This window comes from Camelina sativa, chromosome 3 (genome assembly GCF_000633955.1).
Source record: "Camelina sativa cultivar DH55 chromosome 3, Cs, whole genome shotgun sequence".
Taxonomy (NCBI): Eukaryota; Viridiplantae; Streptophyta; class Magnoliopsida; order Brassicales; family Brassicaceae; genus Camelina; species Camelina sativa.
In genome coordinates, this window is record NC_025687.1 from 20,768,685 (window position 1) to 20,782,246 (window position 13,562).

General features: G+C 38.3%; 2 protein-coding genes across 3 annotated transcripts; one reads left to right on the top strand and one right to left on the bottom strand.

Moving 5' to 3' along the window:
* On the top strand, positions 226 to 4,898 carry LOC104777638 (pre-rRNA-processing protein TSR1 homolog). Of its 2 annotated transcripts, XM_010501923.1 has the most exons (20): positions 226 to 445; positions 526 to 680; positions 770 to 901; positions 1,017 to 1,067; positions 1,157 to 1,297; positions 1,389 to 1,511; positions 1,616 to 1,693; positions 1,788 to 1,880; positions 1,966 to 2,088; positions 2,346 to 2,429; positions 2,529 to 2,627; positions 2,761 to 2,952; positions 3,047 to 3,122; positions 3,303 to 3,406; positions 3,485 to 3,747; positions 3,827 to 3,913; positions 4,000 to 4,230; positions 4,365 to 4,443; positions 4,539 to 4,602; positions 4,683 to 4,898. In XM_010501923.1, exons 1-20 carry the CDS (start codon positions 355 to 357, stop codon positions 4,796 to 4,798), a joined length of 2,382 nt encoding a protein of 793 aa, XP_010500225.1. In that variant the 5' UTR covers positions 226 to 354; the 3' UTR covers positions 4,799 to 4,898. The 2 variants fall into 2 exon arrangements, with proteins under 2 accessions (XP_010500225.1, XP_010500226.1); XM_010501924.2 differs by lacking the exons at positions 226 to 445; positions 526 to 680 and having other exon boundaries at positions 839 to 924.
* On the bottom strand, positions 6,452 to 9,626 carry LOC104777639. Its single transcript, XM_010501925.2, has 11 exons — positions 9,185 to 9,626; positions 8,866 to 8,957; positions 8,561 to 8,754; positions 8,245 to 8,284; positions 7,885 to 7,966; positions 7,715 to 7,792; positions 7,503 to 7,628; positions 7,223 to 7,344; positions 7,091 to 7,130; positions 6,818 to 6,892; positions 6,452 to 6,735 (listed from the first exon to the last, which is right to left on the bottom strand). Exons 1-11 carry the CDS (start codon positions 9,481 to 9,483, stop codon positions 6,579 to 6,581), a joined length of 1,305 nt encoding a protein of 434 aa, XP_010500227.1. The 5' UTR covers positions 9,484 to 9,626; the 3' UTR covers positions 6,452 to 6,578.

Below are 13,562 nucleotides of genomic sequence, written 5' to 3' on the forward strand. Positions count from 1 at the left end.
TCACCAGTAGTTTATTAGTGCGCCAGATATTTCTCGAACCCTGGTCCCTATCCTTTAACAACCTTCAACGGGATAAGGTGTCCCCAACCTTTAACGACTTCGTAAAAGAACACGGCCTTACTTTCTTCTTTCTTACATGGGCTAGATATGTGAATAGAAGTGATAAATATGTACAGGCCCATTAGGCCCATCTTCTTTTAACCAACGATCGTATCAGTATTTCCTTCGTCTTCTTCACGAAACCCCGAGGAAGAAAAGAAACTGAAAAATTGAGATTAGGGTTTAAACTTTAAACCTCAAAGCCGCACTCCTCTCTCGCTGTGCAGACAGTCACACCAAATCCAGCAAGAAGCCATGGGACCCTCTCGAGTTCAAGTTAACAAAGCTCACAAGACTAGATTCTCCTCTAAATCTTCTCGCAACCTCCACAGAACCTCACTCAAAGGTATCCTTAACGTTTACGCCTCCTTTAATCTTCAGAGATTGAGTAACTCTCCCAAAATTGATCCGTTTTTATGGAATCAGATGGTGGCAGGATTGGGAAATCGGATAGTAGCTATGTTAAAGGTGCTAGAGCTGCTCGTGTTCAGCGTGGCAAGATGCTTCGAGAGCAGAAAAGGGCTGCAGTTTTGAAGGAGAAGAGAGCATCTGGGGGATTAAACAGTGCTCCTCGTGTCATCGTGAGTGTTTTACATTTTTGTTGCCCTCGGTTTTACGTAGTGTTTGTTTGGAATTAACCCTTACGTTTTGTGTTTTCTAATGATGACAGGTCTTGTTTCCCCTCTCTGCTTCTGCTGAATTGAATTCACTTGGTGAAGATGTTTTAAAGTTACTAGCTTCTGATGGTTCTGGAATTGCTTCTTCAACAGTTGCATCTTCTGAGTATAAGCTACGAGCAACTGTATGTGTATTCCATTTCTGATGGTTGGTGGTGTACTAAGTTTGGTTTATATGTATTGAATTGACTGCTGAAGACTAATTCCTTGTGTGGTCAATGCTGTGAATATGTATCACAGGTGTTAAAGGCGCCTTATGGGGATCTTTTGACATGTATGGAAATGGCCAAGGCATGTGCATTATTGCTGCATTTGTTGGTTCTTTCTGTGAGCAGAGTTTGGTCATAGGTGCTTACTGACTTTTTTTTTACTGGTAATAGGTTGCTGATTTGATGGCTTTTGTAGCATCTGCAAGCTCTCCATGGGAAGAGAATAAATCTAACTTCATAGATTCTTTCGGAAGTCAGTGTCTTTCTGTGCTTAGATCAATTGGTCTACCAAGTACCACTGTGTTGATTCGTGTATGTTCTTCGTGCTCTATATTTTCATAGCCACCAGCTCTCAAACTTTGCTTTTCGTTGAGCTTCTCATGGTCGTTTTGCATGATTTCAGGATTTACCCAGTGATTTGAAAAAGAAAAATGAGATGAAAAAGATATGTGCCTCTCAAATTGCTTCTGAATTTCCTGAGGATTGTAAGTTTTATCCAGCAGATACCAGAGATGAGTTGCATAAGGTAAATTTCAATGACTGATTTCTTATATTATCTTACTGAGTTATTTTCAATAGTTTTAATGTCCTTAATTACTTGAAAATCCATATTTCTGGGAATGTTTGCAGTTTATGTGGTTATTCAAGGCACAAAGGCTTTCTGTACCTCACTGGCGAAGTCAACGACCATATGTTGTGGCTCAGAAGGTGTTTGCCTTATGCTTATATTCATAACATCTATTTTGAATATGTGAAAAAGGTTTCATAGAACAGAAGTTGTAACTTTCAATGGTGCATTTAGGTTGGGATGGTGGTGGATGATGAAAGCTCAGGGATGTGCACTCTACTTTTCTCTGGTTACTTGCGTGCTCGCAAACTTTCTGTAAATCAGCTGGTAATCCAGCCATTCTGTTCTCATCAAGCCACTCTACTCTCTCTATGATGCCTTATTATTATTTTATTTATTTATATTAAATTAGGTCCATGTTTCTGGCGTTGGCGATTTTCAATTCTCAAAAATTGAAGTGCTGAAGGATCCAATTCCCTTGAATGAAAGGAAGAATCAGAATTCCATGGAGTTGGATGCTTCACATGATGAAGAGGTAGATATGATATTTCCTCTGACATATTGACAAACTTCTATCTATATTATATTATAAAAGATACTTTGAATTTAGTGCTAGAACAACATCCTTCAAACAAAGCTATAGACAAACAGCTTATATGGTTTCTGTAATCATGATACGATTACTTTCTCAGTTGAAAAATAAGATGTTATTGTGCTTTCATGATGCTATCTTCACGGCCTTCCCTCTGTCAACTCAGTTTATTCTTTTGTACCTGTGTTTAATTTGACCAGGTATTGAAGTCTCTGGTTCCTGATCCCATAAAACAAGAGCCTTTAATAGTTGAAAACACTCCAGATCCTTTAGCAGGGGAACAGGTAAGTCTGATTAGTTCTCTTACTAAAGAAGCGGGCAGCTGGCTTGTCTTGTTATCTGTTCTGGAAAGTCACTTGTTGTGTAATTTTTCCATTGCGTAGACATGGCCAACAGAGGAAGAAATGGCTGAGGCTGACAAAAATCAGAAACAGGGGAAGCTAAAGAAGAGGAATTTGCCGCGAGGGACTTCAGAATATCAGGTTTCTGGATGATTTTTTAACATGATATTCGTACCCCTCTTTTTTAACTATTCTTCCCTCTGGTGCAATTTCTCCAAAAGATATGTTATAATTTAAACCCCTCTTATGTTGGTTGTTATGATTTGGTTTGCAGGCTGCTTGGATTGTGGATGACACAGATGAAGAGGATTCTGATGATGGCCATTCCGATGATAACGGTATGGTCTTTGATAGAGGAGAGGATTCCAATCAAGAACGAAGGTATGACCAAGACTTTGAGGATGATGAAAAATCACTGAACGTGCGCGATTTTGATAGTGCAACTCAGAACGACTCTGAAATGATGGTAAACATAATTCTCTTTTGTGACTAACGAAACAGTATTTTTATTATCATCTGAGTATCTTGGTAAAGTTTTAAGCCAATCTGCTCATTAACAGGACGATGAAGACTTGACAGAGGAGCAAATTAAGGAGGAAATCAAGAAAATCAAAGAGGCACATGCTGAGGACGAGGGTTGGTGTTTATTTCCTATGTGGAGTTATTTGCTATATCAGTTCTAGATATATGTTCATATTCAAATGAGTCCTTGTAGAGTGTCTGAATCTCTTTTGTGCTTATTGATTTTGTCGCTTCTGTATTTTGCTCGTTGAGATTGCACAAATTGAATAAAAAATTTCTGTTATGATTTGTCAGAATTTCCAGATGAAGTAGAGACTCCTATTGATGTTCCTGCAAGAAGACGTTTTGCAAAGTACAGGGGTCTCAAATCCTTCAGAACCTCCACGTGGGATCCAAATGTAACAACACTGATCTTGATGTGAAGTTCATTATTTTTATTAAACTTGTTGCTAATTTTTTCTTGTTGGCATATGCAGGAGTCTTTACCTCAGGACTATGCCCGAATTTTTGCTTTTGATAACGTCGCCAGGACTCAAAAGCTTGTGCTCAAGCAAGCCCTGAAGATTGAAGAAGAAGACAGAGATGATTGTGTACCAACTGGGTCATATGTACGGATGCATATTAAAGAAGTGCCTCTTGTTGCCGCCTCTAAACTATCCTCGCTTGTGAACACGACGAAACCCATTATAGGATTTGGGCTTTTGCAGCATGAATCCAAGATGTCGGTTCTGCATTTTAGGTAATCACTCTTTAGATATCTGTTTGTTGAGATCTTGGGTGCCAGCTATCTTCTCATCACCTATGTCTATGCTTTGTAGCGTAAAGAAGTATGATGGTTATGAAGCTCCTCTTAAAACAAAAGAAGAGCTTGTGTTCCATGTCGGATTCCGTCAATTTATTGCAAGGTAGCAAATTATTTCTCTGCTTTATCTGGTGCAGTAGCTTTTCTTGCTTGCAATCTTTAATAATATTGGTCTGGGGAAATTTCTAGGCCGGTATTTTCAACCGACAATTTTAGCTCGGACAAGCACAAGATGGAGAGATTCCTGCATCCTGGGGGTTTCTCGTTGGCTTCTATATACGGCCCAATATCTTTCCCGCCACTTCCTTTGGTAGTTCTGAAGATTTCTGAAGGGTCAGGTGCTCCTGCCGTTGCTGCCCTTGGTTCCTTGAAAAGCATTGAACCCAACAAAATAATTTTAAAGAAGATAATATTAACTGGGTAAAGTTATCACCTTCCTCTTTCCAAGTACAATCACATATGCTAGTTTGCATAGATACTAATGTTCTGACATGGAACTGAGATATCAAAAAATTGCTGTAATTCTAAGCTGTTCAAAATATGGTTTGGTTCAGGTATCCTCAGAGAGTATCAAAAATGAAAGCTTCAGTCAGATATATGTTCCACAACCCAGAAGATGTGAAATGGTTCAAGGTGAGAGGGAAAAGTAGAATTGATTGATTGAAACTTTTTATGTATTAGTTCGTACATTAAGCTAAAGCGGATGGAACAATGTTTTTGTGTGTCAGCCTGTAGAAGTGTGGTCAAAATGCGGGCGTCGTGGTCGCGTGAAGGAGCCAGTTGGTACTCATGGTAAGGGATTATTATTAGGAGAGATTAAAAAGCCGGAGTGTTGTTTTTATAATTTTACATAAAATATGTGAACTGTGCAGGGGCGATGAAATGCATATTTAATGGAGTTGTTCAGCAACATGACATAGTGTGCATGAACTTATACAAGCGTGCTTATCCCAAGTGGCCTGAACGTCTGTACCCGCAGCTTCTTTGATTTCAATTTATAGAATGGTGCTGATGATGTTTAATTTTCTCTGAATCTCATTCATACTTTTGGTTATGGAGGTGGTTTAGTTGAAGTCCTCCAGTTTTGTCCTCTGTANAGGCCGGTATTTTCAACCGACAATTTTAGCTCGGACAAGCACAAGATGGAGAGATTCCTGCATCCTGGGGGTTTCTCGTTGGCTTCTATATACGGCCCAATATCTTTCCCGCCACTTCCTTTGGTAGTTCTGAAGATTTCTGAAGGGTCAGGTGCTCCTGCCGTTGCTGCCCTTGGTTCCTTGANGCCAGCTATCTTCTCATCACCTATGTCTATGCTTTGTAGCGTAAAGAAGTATGATGGTTATGAAGCTCCTCTTAAAACAAAAGAAGAGCTTGTGTTCCATGTCGGATTCCGTCAATTTATTGCAAGGTAGCAAATTATTTCTCTGCTTTATCTGGTGCAGTAGCTTTTCTTGCTTGCAATCTTTAATAATATTGGTCTGGGGAAATTTCTAGGCCGGTATTTTCAACCGACAATTTTAGCTCGGACAAGCACAAGATGGAGAGATTCCTGCATCCTGGGGGTTTCTCGTTGGCTTCTATATACGGCCCAATATCTTTCCCGCCACTTCCTTTGGTAGTTCTGAAGATTTCTGAAGGGTCAGGTGCTCCTGCCGTTGCTGCCCTTGGTTCCTTGAAAAGCATTGAACCCAACAAAATAATTTTAAAGAAGATAATATTAACTGGGTAAAGTTATCACCTTCCTCTTTCCAAGTAGAATCACATATGCTAGTTTGCATAGATACTAATGTTCTGACATGGAACTGAGATATCAAAAATTGCTGTAATTCTAAGCTGTTCAAAATATGGTTTGGTTCAGGTATCCTCAGAGAGAATCAAAAATGAAAGCTTCAGTCAGATATATGTTCCACAACCCAGAAGATGTGAAATGGTTCAAGGTGAGAGGGAAAAGTAGAATTGATTGATTGAAACTTTTTATGTATTAGTTCGTACATTAAGCTAAAGCGGATGGAACAATGTTTTTGTGTGTCAGCCTGTAGAAGTGTGGTCAAAATGCGGGCGTCGTGGTCGCGTGAAGGAGCCAGTTGGTACTCATGGTAAGGGATTATTATTAGGAGAGATTAAAAAGCCGGAGTGTTGTTTTTATAATTTTACATAAAATATGTGAACTGTGCAGGGGCGATGAAATGCATATTTAATGGAGTTGTTCAGCAACATGACATAGTGTGCATGAACTTATACAAGCGTGCTTATCCCAAGTGGCCTGAACGTCTGTACCCGCAGCTTCTTTGATTTCAATTTATAGAATGGTGCTGATGATGTTTAATTTTCTCTGAATCTCATTCATACTTTTGGTTATGGAGGTGGTTTAGTTGAAGTCCTCCAGTTTTGTCCTCTGTATGTGATAAAACTATGCATATTATCTTTCTCATTGTTCTCAATACAGTTAGAATATGGTGCTGAAGCTGAATCATTATAAAGCTTAATTGTTATGATAGAAACAGATGAGTTTACTTATTTTTGATACGATACATGTTGATGTGCATCATCTTATGTATCAAGATATTTTAATTACTCAGCCTATGTGGACATGTGTTCTATACATAGAAATTAAAGGGTGAGAGAGAGGACTACTTGAAGAGAGATTCAGTTATGGACGTTGGATAAAATGGATTAGAATCATCTCATAATTCACAACATTCTAAATTTATGGAAAAATGACGACAAAAAGGCTATTATGCTAATAAGCTAAACAAACAGATGCGATGTCATAGTGGTTTATCAGGGGGTTGGTCGGACTCAGGAGGCGGAGATGGCCCAAACTCGAGGTTCGGGTAGACACCTGGAGGTCTCTCTCGGGGTTGGATCGAGAGCAACTGTGTTGAATCACCTACGACATCTGCCCACCCATAATGTGGCTCAGCCCTTCCCCAAAAACATGATCCAAAGATATATTAATAAACCAGAAAATTAGATAATATGTTTAGATGTAAGCTCTCTCTCTTACTCATAGTATGTTTCTTCATCCACCACTATGTCCCAGCTTTCTCCCGTTGTACTTTTTCCGTACTTATGAACCTTTCTGCAATCACATACATAATAATATTAGGCCTCCATTGTTTCAACTGCTCATATATGCATTTGCAGTTACATTTGAAAAAGTTGCATTTTCATATTACAAATATTTACATCAAAGGGAAAGAAATCATGTTGTGGATTCATTTAGTAAAATATATACACTAAGGCACAAACATCCGAGACAGTAATCAAAATTCCTTACCCGTTTCCAAAGTGTTCCTCTCCCCACGTTCTTGACCAACCTACAAACATGTAAGATAATCGAGTCACATGGGATCAGAACGTATTAAATGAGATGAGAGAAATCAAGGAAGAAGAAGAAGAAGGAACTCACGGTCGCTGTTAGGTGATACATGCCATGTCTCTCCCTGACGTGAACCTATCCCACTGAAAAATTTCTCTTCCCACTTGTCACCCCATTTGGTTCCCAACTCTGTCTCAGCCCATTTGTCAGTCCTGGATGGTTCACCAATAACAAAATCTCAAATCTCTTACAGAACAATGTTCAAGTAACTCCCATCCCCGTTTCTGGGGATCACTCGGAGCTTATAGACTAACCAGTGACCGAAACGTTTAGAACTTGTAAATAAAACAGAGTAGTTAGAAGTGAAAACCATTTGAGCACAGATCCTCTTCCATCATAATGTTCTCCCCACTTTTCCCACCATGACTGCTCATTTAGTCTACCATATTTATGTGCTCCTTTCTCTGTCCATCCTTTAGCATCGTACTTCTCCCACCTGATTGTCAGTGAATGATACTATTAGTCTAGCAGCATATGTTCCCTAATATTCAAACAAAAGCACTTGTGTTGTCATTGACCTACCATTTCTCGTACCAACCAGCATTTTCGGTTCCTGATTTTGCTTGCTTTTGTGCACTCCTTTCTATCCTCGCTAGATTACTGCAATTTAACCAGTTTCACAATGAGACGACTGTAAGAATCTAGCAAAGTGAAGATGCTAAAACTGGTAAAGGAAATGCTAGAACATAGACCTCCACTCATCTTGATGAAGCACTTCTTGCCAAGTTTCCCACCAAGAGTCCCCCTCAGCAATTTTACCAGATTTCTCCACACCTACAAAAAGCTCACTCCACTGGGGTGAGAATATGAAAAAACGAAAACACAGAACTTGACACACTCAAAAATCATCATGAAGTACCAAAATTCCAGTGAAAAAGGGGAAATGGAAAGGAAGTGAAGCATAACAAACTAAATATAAAGGTAACTTCCACCAGTTTCAATGCGGGAACAACACCATTTAAACATCCCACCTATCAAACCAGGTATGATCTTTCCAGAAAAATAAAAATAACGGAATAAATTTAAAGTAGAGTAGGATAGGAGTACAATACCTAATTCTTTGTATCCAGTCCAGTCACTTTTCTCCCACCACTGTCAAGGATATCAATAAATCCGATTAAACACGTCCACCTGGGGTGATACTCCATGGGGTTACGAAGAATAACCTCAAGATAACTAGACTGAGGGAACAATAATAATTCAATCCTAGTATTTTAAGATCTATAAACTTTCTTTTTCATTAAACTCATACGGTCGGTTTTCTGACAAGGCAAGCACTAGTAAGGTATGGTAAATATCAATGGCCACAATAAGAAGAAAAGCTACGGGAGTCTGTCAAGTTTAACACTAGGGGTAACGATTTTGTACCGTTTCGGTCCACTCAGAAGAGCCATCATGAGATTGACCACCCATCCTTGTCCACCTACATCTGTACCCATTATCTCCCAGGTCCTGTCCACTTTCTCTAAACCAACTACTTCCATCTTCATTAGTGCCAGACTCATTGACATTCTCATTCAACAAATCGATCCCCCAATCCTTTTCATTAGCAATCCCGGTGTCTACAATAATCAAAAATGACATGGTTAGAAGTATCCGTCACGGTAAGACATCTATATAAAGTAGCAACATAACTCGGAACGCGGATAAAGCCATATAAAACGTAGATTAACCTCTTTTAGGCGGAGTATCACGGGACTGAGGGCCAGTAAGCCTTGGAGTACAACGAGGGTAGAACTTTTCTTGCTTTGACAAAAATCGAGATCTGCCAAAGCCAAACCAATTTATGGAGCTCGTCATTTCACTTTGAAAACAAAAAAAAAGACTCACATAAACAACATCAAAGACTTCCTAAGAAGCCAGCCTTACTAGAAAAGAATAAAGAACATACTGAACAAAACAAAGCCAGAAGCCTTCTTCAATTGAAACAAGAATCTTCAAAAGCAAGGATACCAAATTAAATTGGGGAAAATCAAGTCCATTTACACTTACTTTGGCGAGGCAAATGGCACAGCAGATGAAGAAGTTTTGATACCGGCACCGTGGGCACTCGTCTTCTGATCGAAACGCCGTTCCTCAGACATCTCGCAGCCCCCAGAGCGACGAATCGGTGCGAGCATATCTGCAACGCAGCTAAATCTTCGAATCGGAGCTCCGGCTTGATCACCATCGAACCATAGTAGTTTCCTTTTCCACTTCGTTAGGCGCAATCCATGATTACTTCTTGTTCCAACCCCGAATCGTCGTCCGAGTTTGATGTCGAGAAGAGAGACTGCGGAGCTTGCCGCCATTGCGCTCACAGACTCGCCATGTGTATGAAACTTGAGAAATGAGAAACCCTAGGATGCGAATTTGCACAACTCTCGATCCGTGGAAGCGAGCGAGCTCAGAAGAGAGAGAGAGAGAGAGAATGAGAAAGTGTTTCAGTTTCAGTCCAGTAGAGAAGAGAAAGCCCGAGGCGAGAGATTATATATATAAGGGTATTCAATCCGGGTTAACCAATCTGATACCGACCGATGCGATCTATTCCTAACCGAGAATACTCGAATCCAAAATTGGAACCATATATATATCTTGGGTATGATTTGTTTTTTTGGTCGAAATTGCTATATGATTTTAAATACAATATAATCTCTATAAATTAATACTCAATAAACTAATACTTTCATAAATCAATATACTTTTTAGTTTTCGGTATAATCAGTATATCAATATATTTAATAATTTCATTAATTTTATTATATAAAGTTGATTTTTCAAAGTTAGTCATGAACAGTATCGTGAAACATGTTAATTATACTGATAAGATGTTGATATCTGTCAAAAAATTATTATTTTTCAAAAAATTTTTTTTCAAAAAAAAATATTAAGACAATAACATATAAATTTTTTTTTTCAAAACAACTAATTAAGATAATAACATTGAATTTACATAAAAATTACATCTTTATATCTGTAAAACAAAATCCTAAATCAAAAAAAAAAATTAACAAAACTAATATATTTACATTGTACACTAACCTTATATTATATGTGTTTTCTCAATTAGATTTTGACATTATAAACAAAAAAATAATAATTCATGAAACATGTATATCATTATTAATCAAGAAATAGTGAATAACAAATCTAAAAAAATAACATAAGTTATGTCAAAAGAATTATTATTTTTGAAAAGTAATAGGAACAACTAATTAAGAAAATAATATTATATCTACATAAAATTTACATATTATTTATATTAAGAACTGCTTGACAGAACAATTGAGAAGCTATTTTGTGATTTGAGAAGTTGGAACGCTAAACCGTCTTAAAATTGGTTTCAAACCTGATTTATGTGGTTTTCTATCGAATTTGGTTCGTAAACCGTTTAAATCCAGTTATATAGAAAAATATATGAGAACTGTTGATTGAGGTAGAAATAAGTTGAGAACTTACGATTCGAGAATATTTGAGAAGATGATGTTCACATATTTTACCTTGTCTTACCTTAGTTTATTTACGCATTTTGCATGTTTTACTAGCTTGTTAGGTCATCACTGAGTAGTTTTAGGGCTGTTTATGCATTAGAGTAGATTTGCATTGCATTGCATTGTTTCTTGCATAAACAGGTGATTTAGGACCCAATGGAGCATGAATAAGTGCTGAGGGAGAGTGAAGCCATCAAGAGAAGCAGAAAAAGGAGTTAGAGCAGAAGAGAATCAAGATCCGGAAGTTTACTCGACCACCACACTCGACCAGACACTCGACCGTATGCTAAAAGGGACTCGACCGACTGAAAGGAGCAGAAGAAGACCTGACTCGACCATGCACTCGACCGAGCACATGGTCGAGTCAACCGAGCAGCTTCTCTATTTTGTCTTGTAGCCATTTTAGGGCTTCCCTACTTTTCTATATATGCCCTTTGTACTCTATGGCCGCTGACAAGCCACTTTACAGAGGAAAAATATCAGAAAACCTAGTTTTTACCTTTATTGGGATTTTAGCTTTTAAGTTTTCATCATCAACACTTTTAAGCTTTTTCTTGAGATTTTCATACCTTGTTGCTTCTGTAACTTTTTGGGTATTGAGAATCTAAGTTTATTCTTTGAACAAAGTTGTAGATCTTCATCTTATCTTTCTAATAATGCAAGTTTCATTGATTTCTAGGTTTATGATTTTGTTCATCATGTGTTGTTCATCTGAGTAGTGTATTAGGATCTTAGGGATGGATTAGGCTGGATGAGAGTTATGGTAGTTTAGACTGATCAAGCTTGATTGTTTAAATATCTCTTCTAGATTAGGCATGCTCTATGTTGTTCTTATATCTTAGAGGGTAAGAACAGATCCTAGGTTGTTTAGCATCATACCAATGTTTAAGCTTCTGGATAATACTAATGCTAGAGATTACTGTTCCTATCCCAAGAGATTGGTTATGTAAGAAGGTTTTTGACATGTGATGATCTGGATCTTTATGCCTGCTTTTTTATGCAATAGCTAGTGAGAACTAGATCTAGGAGTATCTAAGCTTGATTGTTATTGTCATGAGAATGGATTAACAAGTATTGGAAGATCATTGTCTAGAGATAGCTCACTGTTGATTGAGGTTTGTTGGTCAGTTTAGATTAGTATAGCTCAAGTCCAGCCCATGAATCCATCCCTGGGGCCTTCTGTGTTTATTGATTTCTCTATTTGATTACTGTTATCCGCTTTTTGTTTGATTTACTTTCAACCTGCTCTGTTTGATTGTTAAGTTTTGTTCTATTCTTCGTAGCTTCCCACTTGACCCATTACTCGATCGAGCATACGATCGAGTGCCTGCTCGAGTCCGTTTCCCAGTTCTTGCTTTATGTCCTGCATTTTTCTAGTTTCATTCCTGTTTCATTGCATATCTTAGTTTCAGTTATTATCTTGCATTTAAACTGTCATCTTAGTAGTTTTACATTTTGCATTTACATTTCTGTCATCAAACTATTACACCAAAACCATTTTCATATTTGGCTTAACTTAGATAAGTGTTTACATCTTGACTGCTTGAATCATACTCATTATGGATCGACATCTCTTATACTGCAACTGCATAAGAGTAATTGAAACCTCTTGCATTCCACCTGATCATATATCTTTGGTTTTAGCTTGTGTTTGTTGTCTGATTGCATCATTCATACATTCACAAGTATTCCAAACTCACAAAAAGATATGTTTCAATCTGGCGCCGTTGCCATTTGAGTAGTTGTTTGTGACAATCAGGATTTACACAAGTTTAAGATTAAGTTCTATTGTTACACTTGATAATTACTGATTTGAATCTTCATCTGCTTGGTTTTTTTGAGTTTCAGGTACCAACTCGACCCTGCACTCGACCGTCTGTACGTTCCAGTGATCGATCGAGTCACCAAGCCAGATTCAGTCAGTCTTCTAGTTTAAGTCAGTTCGATCCTCAACTTGAGCCAGTGCTCGACGAAGTGTTAGTTCGAGTGGTTGATCGAGTCACCAACCAAAGTTCACTCGAGCAAGTGCTTGACCGTCTGTCAGTTCGAGTAGGTGATCGAGTCCGTACATGTAAACCAGATCGAAAGGAAACAAGAACTTTGAAAGATACATTGAGCACATCAACCGTTTACCAAGAGATTTGAGGCAACAGAGAACCAGAATCCTTTAAGAACAAGAACACCAACTGCTCATGGATCCACCCATGTAGAGACCAAGACAGATTGGAGCAGGTGATGCTCCAAACACCCACACACAAAGGACAAGAATAGTTCCACCTACAGTAGCAAATAATAATTTTGAGATAAAAAGTGGGCTGATTACTATGATCCAGTCAAACAAGTTCCATAGTCTGCCTATGGATGATCCCTTAGACCATCTTGATGAGTTTGATAGGCTCTGTGGCCTGACCAAGATTAATGGAGTAAGTGAAGACAGTTTCAAGCTCAGTCTCTTCCCATTTTCACTTGGAGACAAAGCTCACTTGTAAGAGAAGACTTTACCAACAGGAGCAATCACAACCTGGGATGGCTGTAAAAAGGCTTTCCTGGCCAAGTTCTTCTCTAATGCAAGGACTACTAGACTGAGGAATGAAATATCTGGTTTTGCATAGAAGAATAATGAGACTTTCTGTGAAGCATGGGAAAGATTCAAAGGCTACCAAACCCAATGTCCTCATCATGAGTTTAGTAATGAGTCCCTACTTAGCACACTGTACAGAGGAGTTCTACGAAAGATCAGAATGTTGCTGGACACTGCATCAAATGAGATTTTTCTCAACAAACATATGGATGAAGGATGGGAACTGGTAGAAAACTTGGCTCAATCAGATGGGAGTTACAATGAAGACTATGATGGGACTGTTAGATTTGTTGAACCTGCCCAGGATGAGAAGTACAAG

What these genes read in the sequence shown, in the direction of transcription:
- LOC104777638 (XM_010501923.1), top strand. Translation starts at nt 355, where the DNA reads ATGGGACCCTCTCGAGTTCAAGTTAACAAAGCTCACAAGACTAGATTC. An exon ending in ACAGTGCTCCTCGTGTCATC is followed by an intron (nt 681 to 769) that starts GTGAGTGTTTTA and finishes TAATGATGACAG; the next exon opens with GTCTTGTTTCCCCTCTCTGC. An exon ending in ATGTCGGTTCTGCATTTTAG is followed by an intron (nt 3,748 to 3,826) that starts GTAATCACTCTT and finishes TATGCTTTGTAG; the next exon opens with CGTAAAGAAGTATGATGGTT.
- LOC104777639 (XM_010501925.2), bottom strand. Translation starts at nt 9,483, where the DNA reads ATGGCGGCAAGCTCCGCAGTCTCTCTTCTCGACATCAAACTCGGACGA. An exon ending in TGTATCACCTAACAGCGACC is followed by an intron (nt 7,131 to 7,222) that starts GTGAGTTCCTTC and finishes ACATGTTTGTAG; the next exon opens with GTTGGTCAAGAACGTGGGGA. An exon ending in GATGAAGAAACATACTATGA is followed by an intron (nt 6,736 to 6,817) that starts GTAAGAGAGAGA and finishes TTTTTGGGGAAG; the next exon opens with GGCTGAGCCACATTATGGGT.